The 15,422-nt window shown below is 51.8% G+C and overlaps 1 protein-coding gene across 1 annotated transcript in view; it reads left to right on the forward strand.

Annotated features, from left to right (window-relative positions):
• Positions 1-15,422, forward strand: part of slka (STE20-like kinase a) — a 69,153-nt gene that overhangs the window by 35,714 nt on the left and 18,017 nt on the right. The window contains 8 exon segments of the mRNA XM_055647144.1: positions 108-302; positions 1,005-1,086; positions 3,530-3,661; positions 4,879-5,130; positions 5,132-6,112; positions 7,413-7,543; positions 8,506-8,629; positions 11,687-11,866. Coding sequence (XP_055503119.1) covers positions 108-302; positions 1,005-1,086; positions 3,530-3,661; positions 4,879-5,130; positions 5,132-6,112; positions 7,413-7,543; positions 8,506-8,629; positions 11,687-11,866 — 2,077 coding nt within the window.

The following is a 15,422-nucleotide window of genomic DNA, read 5'->3' on the forward strand; positions in this document are numbered from 1 at the left end:
AAGGAGGCCATTCGGCCCATTGTGTGTGTGTGTGCCAGGCCTCTACAGAGTGACGCTCGTTCCCCGGCCCCGTGAGTGTGCGGTGACCTGTGTCTGTGTTTCCCCAGGATGGCCCCTGAGGTGGTGATGTGCGAGACATCGAAGGACAAGCCTTACGATTACAAGGCGGACGTGTGGTCGCTGGGCGTCACTCTGATCGAGATGGCCCAGATGGAACCCCCACACCACGAGCTGAACCCCATGAGGGTGCTGCTGAAAATCGCTAAAGCCGACCCTCCCACCCTGGATCAGCCATCCCGATGGTAAGTGTGTGAACGGGGTGGGGGGGTCATGGTGAAACCACGCGAGCGGAAATTACAGCTTCATAACCCACTGGGACAGCTGGAGAATTTACACCTGGCTGTGATGTAAAGTCCAGTGGTTATGGGCCTCCGTTACTGTGCCACACATCTGTTTCAGTGCTTCAATTAATATTTATAGTCACTTATACAATTAAACATGACCTAACTAAATTCATTTTGCATATAATGCCAGCGCTGCCACGTTTGCCGCTATTTCATCAAGTTCAAAGTCACGGCCGTGCCAAGCATAGCCATGATGTCCTCCACCACGGCTCCATCACTAGAGGCCGTGTTCCGTCCTCCGCTTGGCCAATTGGGCCAGTGCCTGGTCCAGCTGAGCCCCAGGCTGCTGCAGGGTCTACAGCCGCCCACTCCACCATCGAGGCACTGCACTGCCTCCCGCAGCCAGCCGGCCCTCCGCCCGACTCCTTCCACTATGGGCGGGTGAGCCGGGCCTCCAGGTGGGTTCACCGTCCTCGATCCGCGGCGGGCAAGTCCTCGCTGTCCTCCCTGCTCTGTCCTATGTCTGACTCTGGACCTGAATTGCACATGTTCTCTGCAGGTCCCTTGCCTTCTGAATGACAATAAAGGAAATTCAATTCAATTCAATTGTCTCTGCAGGTCCCTAACTTTCTCTCTGCTGGTTGCTTTTTCTTGCTGCAGGTCTCCTGAGTTCAACGACTTCCTGAAGAAGGCAGTGGACAAGAACGTGGAGCAGAGGTGGTCGTGCCAGCAGCTACTGCAGGTGAGTGGAAGCTGGTGGACTGCACGGACTCCCAATGCCTTTGCTCTGCACCCCACACTCAGTCATCGAGCCTCTGAGCTGTCCAGCATGGAGACAGGCCCGTTAGCCCACCTTGTCCATGTTCACTGTTGACTAGTCCCATTTGCCAGCATTTTTCCCCATAGCTTTCCAAACACTTTCTATCCATATATCTGTTTAAATATCTTTAAGAAGTCATAAATATATGTGATTGTCAAAGGCCAACCTAAATAACATCCAATTCATAAATACACAAGCATAATGTGGTAAATTCCAGATTATATCCAAAAACCGCCAAGGCAGCAGGTTTAATGTGTTGCCCAGTGGCAGTGCTGCACTCACTATGTCAGTCTGGATTCAGGTGTCAGGTCTCTGGAGATGGGCTTGGAACATGCCAGTATCAGGGCTCCCACTGAGTGGCCCTGGGCACAGTCACTCACACTTACATCTGCTGGTATTGGGCAGTGCCAGTGAGGTCCAGGCTCGTTCTCCTCTCACTCGGGATGCCGCACCACATTGTCCAGCTGGGAATGGACTGTGCTTGCTGCTCCCCTGCTCCTTGGGTGGTCCCTTTCTTCACGGAGTAAACGGGAGAAGCTGGGAGGTCTCTGTGCTCTTCACCTACGGTGAAACTGGCTCGGCCTTTCAGAGTTTCTGGGCCTCTCACTGTGAGCAACAGCTGGTTTCTATATCAGACCGCTGGTCAGAGCGGGGCAGATTTAGAAACCAACAGCTGAGCGTGGGGGGGTGGGGGGGGGGGAGAAGAGCGGCTGGGACTTGAGTCTGTCCTCGTCTTCGAAGATAATCGGAACGGCAGCAGCTTCATGTCTGTCGGACTGTGCTGCTTTGGGCCGAGTCCCCTTGCATCGGTGAGTACAGTTGAGAGGCTGCTGCTTGTGGTGCGTTAGTGTGTGTGTGTGGCTGCACTGGGTTATGGTGTAGTGTACTGTGTAAGTTGTCAGCATATCCCCAGTTTGAACAATTTGCAGCGTGTATTGTGCAGAGAGACACTCATTATTTGCTCCCGTTCACTCATCGTCCACGTGCCTGGACAGATATATGGATAGAAAGGATTTTGTGGGCAAAATATGATGAGCTCAGCATGCCAACGTGGTCGGCGTGGGCTGAAGGGCCTGTTCCCATACTGTGCACTCTATGACCAGCCTGCTGACGTTTCAGTACCCAGTCTAACAACCTGGACACCACTTCCCAAATTGCCGGCATCTTTAGATGCTAACTCCTCGGATAAGCCTAATATTACTGGTGTTAAATATTTGTCCTGTAAAGATCTTGGGGTTGTTTATAGTCAGAGTCATACAAAGTTGTAGGGATATAAACAGGACAAACAGAATTGAGGCCATTAGGCCCATCATGTCCATGCCGATTTTGTTTTGCCCATCTACACCAATCCCATGTGCCCGCATTATGTCCGAATCCTTCTGGCCTTTCCTATTTCTGAAGAAGGTACCGACCTAAAACATCACCTATCTACATTCTCCAGGGATACTACATCACCCACCGAGTTACTCCAGCACTTTTTTTTGCAAACTAGGATCTGCAGTTCCTTGTTTCTATATTCTTCCTCATTTAAGTGTCTGTCACGTAGTGATTGAAGCTGATCCCAACACAAGGCCATGCTGACCATTCCTGATCAGCCCAGCCTTTCCAAATAAAGCTACGCCATTAGCCATCCTCCAGTTTTCTGTTCAATCACCTATATCTAAAGACGATGTAAAAATCTCCGTCAGTGTCCCAGCTCTCCTCTCCCACATTCCTCGTATCATCCTGGGAATCCTCATCTGGTCCTGGGGATTCAATAAGCTTTGTATGATCCAAGATATCAAACACCTCCTCTTCTTTCTTAACACTAACCTACTCCAGGCTATCTACGTTCCCCGACCTGAACTCAGTAATCTTGTGCAGATGAGAAGTAATTCATATTGGACCTTGCCCACATTCCCTGGCTCCACACATTTGGTCCTTAATCTCTCCCTGGCCATCAGGACCAGTTGTGAAGAACGATTGGGATGCTTGTAACTTGAACAAGGGAAGGCTGAGGGAAACCATAAGTGAAGATAGACACAAAATGCTGGAGTAACTCAGCGGGACGGGTAGCATCTCTGGAGAGAAGGAATGGTTGACATTTTGGGTCGCGACCCTTCTTCAGACAAAGTTGGGGGGAAAGGGCCAAGTTGAGAGGACTGTTTGTGCCCAAGGTTTAGCCTTGTGATGCTCACTGCCCACTGCCCACCTACCGGCTACAGAGCCGTGATGTCCTTTACAGTGCAGTTCGATGCCGGGTGCTGCTGTCCCTACTACATGGGCTCATCCCTGGTACAGTCCTGCCCCTTGCTACAGGCAGCAACAGTGACAAACTGTGCCTGCTTGACTGTCTGGCCTTAACTCCGAGCCTCTTTCTTTGCAGCATCCCTTTGTAGTCAATGTTAACAGCAATAAGCCGGTGAGGGAGCTGATTGCAGAGGCAAAGGCAGAGGTAACGGAGGAGATCGAGGAGAGCAAGGAGGATGAAGAGGAGGAGGACTCGGAAAGTGCGGCGGTGAGTAGCGTGACAGAACAATTAAACTCTTGCTTGCCGCGGCTTTATGGACCGGTAAATGCGATAATTCACAGATAAATATGTAATAGTCAATGATACAATAAATGTAAGAATCATGATTCTATAATAGGATGGATAACTATAATAGTGCTAACTATCATAGTGTAACCAAAGACATAGCCTGCAGAAGATCATAGTTGCTGTGGTGTTGCAGACCCTGATGCCCTGACAATCTCCATTGTACCCTCCTCATTCAAGCCAGCATGCAGGAAGCCCAGCTACTGCCAGACCTACCTCCCTAGCTAGCGATCACCGGTGAGCTGCCCCCACTCTACTCCTTCCCATGCCGTTATCTGTCGTCTACGTTAGTGAATCGGAGGGCAGTGTGCCAGTCCCAGCATTAAACCCCCTGAATGTGCCCACATTGGCAGCGATGGGCAGTGCTCTGCTGGTGGAGAAACCCCTGCACTGGTGGCACAGCTGGTACAGCTCCTGCCTCGCATCTCTGGTGACCCGGGTTCAACACTGTCCTTCGGCCCACCAAGTCCATGCCGACTATCGATCACCCATTCACACGTGTTCTATGTTGCCCATATTTTCTCATCTACTCCCTGCACACTGTGGCAATTTGCAGAGGCTAATTAATCTAAAATCTCCCACATGGCCACAGGGAGAACATGAAAACTCCACACGGACCGCACCTGTGATCAGGATCGAACCTGGCCCCTGGCTCTGAAGCTGCGTCGCTGTGTTGCTCTGTGTGGAGTTTGCACGTTCTCGGTAGCCGCATGGGATTTTTTCAGGAGCTCTGGTTTCCTTCGACATCCCACAGAATGTTCAGGTTGGAATGTGAAGTGTCCCTCGTGAGGGGAATATTAATAAACAATGTGGTTAGTGTAGGGTCAGTGTAAATGGGTGCTTCTGATCAGTACAGACTCTGTGGGCCGAAGGGCCTGTGTTTCTGCTGTCATGCTCCTTCTGCCATTGCTCAGTCCCACTGGCACCAACTAATTTATTTACTACTGTCACAGATGCCTCATCTTCTCCCGAGTTGCTTCCAACACAGCCCACCATCGAGCAAGCTCCCCCGGGATTAGCTGTTTGTCTTGTTCCTGTTTAAGAGTGTTGCGTGTCTTTAATCGACTTAATGGATTGTGCTGGGATAAATGTGGACTGGAGTACAACAACAACGGGACTGTGCTGTTCTCTCTCCGCAGGCCGTGCCAGGGCACAAGCGGGCACCTTCGGACATCAGCACGGCCAGCTCTGAGGATGACAAGCTCTCCCAGTCTGCGTCTGTGCTCGAGTCCGTGTCTGAGAAAATGGAGACGGAGTCCACGGAGGAGAACGCGGACAAGGGCAGCGACAAGCTGTCGGATGAAGGCATCGGCACCAGCGAGGGCGAGAGGCCCGACACGGAGCGGGTGACGGAGAATAATGCCTCGGATACCAGCGACGAAGACGTGCAGGGCGGTGGGAGAGACGCCAGAGCCCGTTGCCGCAGAGCCTGCCGCAGCAGAGGATGAGCCCAAGGTTGTGGAGCCCACAGCTGAGACCCCAGGGGTTGAGATTGAGGCAGCTGAGGACGTCAGAGGGCCCGAGGAGGATAGGGACATGGAGCCAGAGAGAGGTCACGGAACAGAGAGCGGAGAGGAAAAGAAAGTACCTGAGGCGGAGGCACCAGCTGAGGGAGGCGCAGAGGCTGAAGGACGCACTGATGCAGAGGGAACCACTGAGGGGGTCACTGAGGCAGAGGGGGTCACTGCCACTGAACGAGGCACCGAGGTAGTGGCTGAGGGAGGTGCTGACCTAGCCAAGACTGCAGTGGCAGAGCGAGCAGAAGAAGCAGCCAAGGAAGAAGATGTCAGTGTGATGGAGGATGTTAATGTGGAAGCGAGGGAGAGTGTGATTGCAACAGGCCCAGAGCTGGGAGCTGGAGACAGGGAGGCGATTGTGGATGGTCCAGCTCCCCCAAGTGAAGAAGGAGAGCGGGAGAAGGGTGCCGGGGACCTGGGGGTGATCTCCGACAGGCAGCCTGTGCACGTTGAGGGGGCTGTGCCAGTGGAGACGGTGACTGGGAGTGGCGGGAAAGCAGAGGTTGCCTCCGAGACAGACGCCAAGGCCCAACCGGAACCCAGCCCGTCCTCGGCGCTGGCTGGGGAGAGCGGAGAGATGAATGAGACGCAGACCGCTGGAGGTAGCGGCGTGAAGGAAGCTGAGAGCGCGAGCCAGCGGGAAGCGAAGCCAGCAACCACCTCGGAAACCAGTGACACCATCGAGGAGACGAAAGTAAATTTAGAGCCAGTCCCTCCGGCTAAGGGCAAAGAGAAGGAGCGAGACGCGGACTCTGGCAGCGGGTCGATAGCGGACAGCAGCAGCAGCATCGACCTGAATCTGTCCATCTCCAACTTCCTGACCCGCAATAAGGAAACGGGGTCCATAACACTCCAGGTAACGGCTCGGTGGGGACAAGGGTGGACAGTGTGTGTTGCCGCTACTCATTTACTGAGCGCCCATCGCTCTGACATGATGGTTGGATGTCTGTAGTCGGGAAATTCCTCCGTGCCCATTTTCAAGTTCTATCACAGCCATCAATCTCCCTAATGCTTTTAGAAAGTTAAAAAAAAAATGTTGTGAAATTCATTGGCGCCAGCTTGAAGCCTCCCTTCTGAAACGCTGCGCTGTTTCAGGAACTACAGGCGTTGGGGGTCAAATTTTACATGTTAGCTGCCCCTTCTGTCGCAGCTGTGACCTTGGGAAGTAACCGTTACATGGTCACTTGACATCACAATCTGCAGCCTATCGCCACTGGGGAATGTTGGCGAGGACTCCGTGCATGCCACAGTGGTGGGGAGCGGGGAGCAGAGTCCTGCAGTGGTGCCAGAACGCATGGGGGGGGGGGCATTTTCTGCTTCTGGGGAACAATGCACGCACGCGGGAGGTAACAACCTTGTGCAAACCAAACGTATCTGTGTGCTCTTTTGTGAATGGTGCCCGGGTTAGGTGTTACTGGCTACAGGGAGAGGCTGGACTAACTTGAATTGTTTTCCTTGCAATGCTGGAGGTCGCGGGGAGACCTGATAGAGGTTTGTAAAATTATGAGAGGCATGGATTGGGTAGACAATCAGAACCTTTTTACCCCCAGGGTGAAAATGTCAGATACAAGATGGCATAACTTTAAGATGAGGGGGACAAAGTTTAAAGGAGATGTGCGGGGCAATGTTTTTAGTGGTCAGTGCGAGGAGTGCTGGCGGCGGCAGGTACCATTGTGGTTTATGAGGATATGGAGCTACTTTTCCATGGGCTTTTTCTGGCATGTGTCTCCCCTTACTGTGGAAGATGAGCCCGTAAACTCACCTGGGATATGGTGACTGGGATGGATGGCAATTCGCAGTCAGTCTGCTTTTGGGCTTTGCTTTTGCAGACAGTTGTGCGGCACTCTGCCTGTGACCACAGGAGAAGTGTGTGTGTGGGCTGACATAACAGTCTGGTGTACCAGACACAGTCCATGCCAGTGTGGTGGGAACGTTGCTGTGGTCAACTCTTGGTGAAGCACTCGTGTTCTTCATGGCCTCACGTGAGCATGCAGGAGGCCGCGACAGCAATGGCCTGCATGTGGCGATAACCAACTTTACACAGAGCGCTTAGTTAACGGGGTCGCGGCACTCGGGGCGGGCACTGGAGTTGTACTTGCTGCAGGGACAGGCGGCGCTTCACACACTCATTTGTTTCTTGGTCTATAAAATGTCAGGAAATGCGGCAGCAGAAAAAGACCCTGAAGAAAACGCGGAAATTTATGGTGGACGGTGTGGAGGTCAGAGTGACGACGTCAAAAATAGTCACTGACAACGACAAGAGCAATGAGGAAATGAGGTATCTCAGGTACGTGGCCACCTCTGCTCACCCTGGGCTCTGCTGATGGTGACGTATAGTTTCAGAAAACAACACTTGGGGACGCGTCAAAATGTAGTGGCAGGAACTGCAGGGGCTGGTTTACACCAAAGATAGACACAAAATCCTGGGGTAACTCGGCAGGTCAGGCAATATCTCGAAGAAATGCAGCATCCTGACCCTAAACATCACCTATCCATGTTTTTGTTCAGTTTAGTTTACTTTAGAGATACAGTGTGGAAACAGGCTCTTCTGCCCACTGTCACGCCCGACCAGCGATCCCCCGTACACTAGTTCTATCCTACACACTCAGGGCAATTTACCGAAGCCAATTCACCTACAAACCCTGCACGTCTTTGTGATGTGGGAGGAAATGGGAGCATCTGGAAGAAACCCACACAGTCGCAGGGAGAACCTGTGAACTCCACACAGACAGCACCTGTAGTCAGGATCGAACCCAGGTCATTGGCGCTGTGAAGCAGCAACTCTGCCACTGAACCACCCAAATGTTCTCCAGAGTTGCTACTCCAGCATTTTGTGTCTAACTCGGGGAAAGGGGGGTGATTGGGGAAAATGTATTTCTGCAGGACAACAATTGGATTTGATGAAAATATTTTTTTGTCTTGGAGCTGTACAGCGTGCATACAGCCCCTGTGCCCACCTTGTTCATGCAGAATGCCTAGGCTCTTTGCCACTATGGGATTTCACAGTGGTTTCCGTACGCAAGCCTTTCCCACTGATGTCAGGGTGTTGAACCGTCCTGTAACCTACCCAATTCTACTTCCCTGCTCCCAGAACTGCTCTCTGCGGGAGTGGCCCGTGTTTACAGAGCACCTTATCGCCCCGCTCCGATATGTCCGGGCTTCCTGCAAAATGACTGGTCTGAGCCGTGGGGTCTCTCTGTTTCTCCGTGTGGGGATGGGCTCACAGCCGCCTCTCTGTTCCCCCTGCAGGCGCCAGGAGTTGCGGGAGCTGCGGCTGCTGCAGAAGGAGGAGCAGCGCACGCAGCAGCAGCTGAGCAACAAGCTGCAGCAGCAGCGCGAGCACATCTTCCGCCGCTTCGAGCAGGAGATGACGGTGAGTCCCGTCACTGGCAGTCACCGCGGCGGGGAGCCGAGGCGTTGGCAGAGTGGAAGGAGTGCGTCCCGTCTGGCTGCCTGGTGTAAGATGTGTGAGAGGAAGCTGTTCACAGGGGAATGGCGCAAGTGACCAGAAACGTGCCAGACAAACTTGAGCAAAACACTCAGCATTGGACGAACTCAGCAGGCCAGGCAGCATCTGTGGAGGGAATTGGCAGACAATATTTTGGGTCGGGACCCTTCTTTAGACTCCAGTCCTGACTTGAAGCATCATCTGTCCATTCCCTCCACAGACATTGCCTGACCTGCTGAGTTCCTCCAGCACTTTGTTGCTTTTCTCAAGGTTCCAGCAACTGCCGTGTCTCGTGTCTCCATTTCTCCTTCCTTTACTTTGCTGCCCACGTTTATCACTCAGATTCCAGCGTCGCAGACACACTCAGAATAAGATGCGGTCTAGAATGCGCTCAGTAAAGCCGCGACTATTTAAAGTGCTGCAGCTGTGCTCTGGATCCTTCCCGGTAGTTAGTCTGCTATTTTTATAAATTCCTGAATCGTTAAGATGTTTCTCCTCTACCACTTTCTATAGTCGATCTCAACGTGTACCTCAACCCACTTATTTGTTAGTTTAACTTTAAAAAGACTGCAGCTGTTTGCCGGCACTAACAATATCTTCCTTCTCGAATGCTGGACGATGCAGTCACCAATCCTGTCCCCTTGTCCAGCACCAGAAGGCTTCCCTTCCCTCGAAAATAGCGGATACATTTGCTCCTGCCTCCACCCCAAATTCCTGAATCCTCTCACCCCCCCTTTGCTCAAGGATGTAATGCTGAGGTTCTATAAGGCATGGGTCGTGCCTCATTTGGCATATTCTGAGGAGTTTTTGGCCCCATCTATGAGGAAGGACATGCTGACATTGGAGAGGGTCTAGAGAAGGTTGATGAGAATGATCACGGGGATGATTAGGTTAAAGCTTGAGGAACATTTGATGCCTCTGGGCCTGTACTCTCTAATGTTTAGAAGGATGAGGGGGAGGGGGGGATCTCATTGAAACCTACTGAATAATGAAAGGACTAGATAGAGTGGATGTGGAGAGGCTGTTTCCAGTAGTGGGAGAGTCTGGGACCAGAGGGCACAGCCTGCGAATAAAAGGACAGGGAGATGAGTAGGATTTTTTTTAATTAGAGTGTGATGAATTTGTGGAATTTATTGCCAAAAATGCCTGTGGAGGCCATGTCATTGGGTATTTTTAAAACCGAGTATGATAGGTTCTTCACTAATAAGGGAGTCGAAGGTTACGGGGAGAGGGCAGGAGAATGGTGGCGCATTGTGAAAGGCTTGGATAGTGTGGATGTGGAGAGGATGTTTCTGCTAGTTGGTGAATCTAGGACCAGAGGTCATTGCATCAGAATTAAAGGATCTTCCTTTAGGAAGGAGATGAGGAGGAATTTCTTTAGTCAGAAGGTGGTGAATCTGGGGATTTTTTTGCCACAGGCTGTGGAGCCAAGTCAATGGATTTAAGGCAGGGATAGATAGATTATTGATTAGTATGGGGCAAAGAGTTATGGGGAGAAGGCAAGAGAAAGGGGTTAGGAGGGAGAGATAGATCAGCCATGATTGAATGGTGGAGTAGGCTCGATGGGCCAAATGGCCTAATTTTGCTCCTATGTCTCATGGTCATGACTCCCGATCATCCTCACCTCTTAACACTGCACCACCCATCCCTCTGACATGGGCTCACTGCTGCTCCAGTCTCCAGCCAACCTCTCCCCTCCCTCCCAACAGACCTCTGCTCTCTCTGATGCAGGGTGGCAGTGTGAGGTAAGAGGGTGGGGAGTGTGGGAGGGGGTAATAGTGTGAGGGGAGGGGTTATCAGTGCAAGGGGACGAGGTGGCACCTTGCTCCAACACCTCCATAGTCCCAGCTGCTCTCCTTTCCCTCCACCACTGGATCAGTCTGCTGCCCCCACCTCTGACTGAGGCCCTTGCACACTAACCTAACCTTCTGCCTCCCCAACACCTTTGAAACTATATTTATAAAAAGACAAACCACGATGGCGGCCAAGCCAGGGCGACACCACGTGTGCTGGTCAAAATAGTAGATCTGCAAATACTCTTTACCAATGCTCCACTTTTTAAAAATCTCTACTCCAACCAATCTGTAGACTGTAGATGGCACAATTGTAATCATGTATTGTCTCTCCACTGTATGGTTAACCTTTGGCCCACCGAGTCCGTGCCGACCGGCGCTAACACTATCCTGCACACACTCGGAGTGTGGGAGGAAACCAGAGCACCTGGAGTAAACCCACACAGGTCACGGGAAGAACGTACAAACTCCGTACAGCAGCACCCGTAGTCGGGATCAAACCCGGGATTCTGGCACTATGCCCCTGTCCCACTTAGGAGACCTAAACAGCAACCTCTGGTGACCTTGCCCGCCACCCAAAAAAAAAATCAAGGTCGAGGTGACCTGAAACCTCCTACCACCTCCCACGCATGTGTTGAAAACCTTCCTCGACTATGAAGAAAACCGGCTTCGACTAGACATGCGACACAAAAAAATTATCGATTTTTAAAACGGCAACCTATTTTTAGTCGAGGCCGGTTTTAATCATGATGAAAAAATAGCAGCAACCTAGATGAAGCCTCGACCACTTTCGGCCATTAGGAAAGTGACCAAAACCTCCGGTGACCTCATGGAAACCTTGGGTGACGGGCAAGGTCACCAGCGGTTGCTGTTTAGGTCTCCTAAGTGGGACAGGGGCTTTAAGACAGCAACTCTATCGCTGCCCCACCGTGCCGTGATAATAAACTAAACTAAATGAAGCTGCTGGGATGGAATTCTTACCATGATGTTAAATGGGGAGACTCTGAGGAAAGATTTAGCTTCAGGTCTATTCTTGCCATATGTACCCAAGTTAAACACTTTTAGTTATCTGCTAACCAATCAAGTTAGATAATAATACCATACAAGCCACATACAAGTGCAGTGTAGAGAGGAGGGAGGAATGCCAGAGTGCAGCATATAGTTTCTCTGCATTGCTGTTTGCCGACAGAGTAAGAAACGTCAGTACGACCAGGAGATTGAAAACCTGGAGCGGCAGCAGAAGCAGACAATCGAGCGGCTGGAACAGGACCACACCACCCGGCTGCGGGACGAGGCAAAGAGAATCAAGTCAGACCAGGAGAAGGAGCTGTCCAAGTTCCAGAGCATGTTAAAGAATCGCAAGAAGGAGGTGAGACTGTTGGACAAGGCTGAGCGGCTCGCAGTGTGTGGGGGGGAATGGGTGGCACTGTGCGATGGGAGGGGTGGTTGGGACTGGCACTGTGTAGCCGGGGGGATGGGGGCAATGTGTGAGGGCAGGGGCTGACAATGTGTGGAGTGAATGGCAGGGGCTGGCACTGCAATTGAGGGGTGGGAACAGGGAATGGCAGGGGCTGGCACTGTGAGGGGAGGGGGTAGCAGTGTGAGGGGAGGGGTGTCGGGAGCTGGCTCTCTCAGTTGAGGGGGTGACTGAGTTGAGAGGGTGCCAGGGGTACCCAGCGCAGGCTGGGGGGACAGGACTCTAGGTTACACACACCCCAGCAGGGAGAGTGTGTGGTTGGTGCTCACCAGGGGAGTGAAAACCCGCACGTTGTAGCCCTCAGTGGTGGCAGTGGATCCGACCTGGACCAGTCGGAGTTTGATCATCCCCTGTTTAGTAACGTCAGACACAGATTTACGCTTTAGAAGCCAAGGAGAGTGCCTGTACTCCGGGCAGCCGCCTCAGTCCCTCCATCCCTGTGACGGATGTAGACCATGTTGTTGAACACTGCTGGTGTTGTCTTATTATTTTACCGAAAATAAATTGATTCAATTCTTTCAAACAATAATATTTACAAAACAAACACACCCACCACCACCAATACAAAAAATACCAAATATTCTTAAACACTAAATATTAAATAACTATATCACAATCCTGGTCTAAGGTGCATTAATCCCCCGCAGTGCCCAGTGGTCTTGGAAATCCCCACCTGGTGTCCATGGACACCGCATGTTCCTTTTCCAGGGACTCCCTGGCAGAGTTGCCAAACATTCACAGTTATCTCCAGCTGATTTACCAGCTCTCTAGCGGGTGCCAGGGCTCAGCTTTGCCCAGGGACACAGCAGTGTTGCCATTTCACACTATTCCCCTGTAATGAGACATGCACCCTGTGGTGGTGACCTCTGTCAAACTAACGACGAATAGCTTATTCTCCCCACCTGTATATTGTCACCTGTATGTGCACTGTCACCTGGTCAGTTACCTGCCCTGTGTTTCCTGAAAACAACACACTGTATTTACACAAGCTGATGCCTGAAGATAGATTTTCCATTTGCTCAGGAACGTAAGCTTCACTTTGACGAGAGCAGACTTGGTACCTGAGGGGGCTTTGAGTTAATCTGGTTGTGCTTCAAGTTGCAATGTACAGCACAGTGTTACTGATGGACCCAGATCAGCTGTGTTGGGAGACATTCATGAGGCAGAATGGATGGGATGCACTCTACATTTAATCCCAGGCTGTACCTGCTAGTGTGATGGACTATATAGGGGGAGTTCTTTCTCTCTGCCTGCCCTGTGAGTGGTGATGCACAGTGTAGGGATCTCTCTCTGTCTCTCTCTCTCTCTCTCTCTCTCTCTCTGTCTCTCTCTCTCTCTCTCTCTCTGTCTCTCTCTCTCTCTCTCTCTCTCTCTCTCTCTCTCTCTGTCTCTCTCTCTCTCTCTCTCTCTCTGTCTCTCTCTCTGTCTCTCTCTCTCTCTCTCTCTCTCTCTCTCTGTCTCTCTCTCTCTCTCTCTCTCTCTCTCTCTCTCTCTCTCTCTCTCTCTCTCTCTCTCTCTCTCTCTCTCTCTCTCTCTCGCTCTCTCTCTCTCTCTCTCTCTCTCTCTCTCTCTCTCTCTCTCTCTCTCGCTCTCTCTCTCTCTCTCTCTCTCTCTCTCTCGCTCTCTCTCTCTCGCTGTCTCTCTCTCTCGCTGTCTCTCTCTCTCGCTGTCTCTCTCTCTCGCTGTCTCTCTCTCTCGCTGTCTCTCTCTCTCTGTCTCTCTCTCTCTCTCTCTCTCTCGCTGTCTCTCTCTCTCTGTCTCTCTCTCTCTCTCTCTCTCTCTCTCTCTCTCTCTCTCGCTCTCTCTCTCGCTCTCTCTCTCTCGCTCTCTCTCTCTCGCTCTCTCGCTCGCTCTCTCTCTCTCTCGCTCTCTCTCTCTCGCTGTCTCTCTCTCTCGCTGTCTCGCTCTCTGAATCTCTTTTTTTCTCCTTTTCTCACTTTTTCTCGCTCTCCACTTTTTATCCTCTCGCTTTTCACATTTTTTTCCTCTCTCTTTTCACTTTTTTTCCTCTCTCTTTTTTTTCCTCTCTTTTTCTCTCTCTTTTTCCTCTCTGTACCTGCCCTGAGTGTGAGATTAAAAAGAACTGGAAATGGCTGCAGATGGCAGAGGTTCAGCGCGGGGAGGTGGTGCATCGCAACCGTTGCTCCCTTCCCATCTACCATAGACGTTCTCAAAGAGCAGTTGGCTCTAACCCAGTGCTGGTTGGGACTGCACAGGTAAGTATGTTAGGGGCTGCTCTCTGAAGTAACGCTGTGTTGCAGTGCCTTGTTGTGGACTGGAGGACAGGTACCAGAGGCAGATGCAGCATTGTACACACATCCTTATATAATCCGGGTGGGAGTGAAAGTACAGCTGCCCTTTACAGCAGCTGACAGCGAGAGTGGGACACAAAATGCTGGAGTAACTCAGCAGGTCAGGCAGAGACCATGGATAGGTGACGTTTCAAGTCGGGAAACCTTCAGCCAGAGTATGGCGTGGTTTACCTTGCAGCAGTGTGCAGTCTGTGCTCTGGTACCTGTCCAACAGTGTTTTGTTTTTGTTACTGTTAATGTTTTATCATTTGACGATGTTGCTGATTTCAGTTTGATTTATGTGCATTTCACGTGTCTATTGTTTGGTTTGAGCACTTTGGTTCGCCGTCGGCTCTCTGGGTGTGCGGTGTGGTGGCGGTGTAATAGCTGGTGACTCTTACCTCTTTCTTCTGCCGGACATTCCTCCCATAACCGAGGCAGCAGAGTTGCTTGGTGTAGGACTGGCATTGGGGAAACGCTTTGCTGAGCGGGGCTGGAACAGAGGAGGGGGGTGAGGGGCGGGAGGGCCATCACTGTTCTGATGGTCTTTCCCAGTGTTGGAGAGCCACTTGAAGTTCTCGTCAGAGCACAGAAACAGGCCCTTCGGCCCAACTCATCCATACCGACCCATCTAAGTTAATCCTACCTGCCCATGTTTGGCTAAATCCCGCTAAATCTTTCCGACCCATCCTACCTATGTATTGTACTGGTGAGTGTGATGTCCGACCAGTGTTGTCCCAGTCTGCTGGGCTGCACCTCCGCTGGGCCCTGGAGAATGGGGCACTGCGCCTGGTGATGTGCTGCCGCTTGGCATGGAGGTGTGAGGCAGAGACTGGCCGAGCCACAACCTCCCTCCAACCGCGGCCAGGCCTCTGAGGGCATGTTGCCAACCACAGCCCAATCCCTGCCAATTTCTCAGCTGAAGAGTGGAGCTGGCAAAGCTGCGGGCCAGAGGAGAGTGTGGGACAGGAACACGCTGTACGGTCACTGCTATCCCCCGTCGGGTAACGAGACCTGAAGCACCCCACCCTGGGCGGATAGTGGCCGCCTTCTTTCTACCTGTGGTGGATTCTGCAGCCCAGTAGAGTCAAGCCAGCAACACACCAAGCAACTGCAGTCTCTGCCTCGTGCTGTCCTGGCACCATGCCTTCAGTGCA

This window comes from Leucoraja erinacea, chromosome 15 (genome assembly GCF_028641065.1).
Source record: "Leucoraja erinacea ecotype New England chromosome 15, Leri_hhj_1, whole genome shotgun sequence".
Lineage (NCBI taxonomy): Eukaryota > Metazoa > Chordata > Chondrichthyes > Rajiformes > Rajidae > Leucoraja > Leucoraja erinaceus.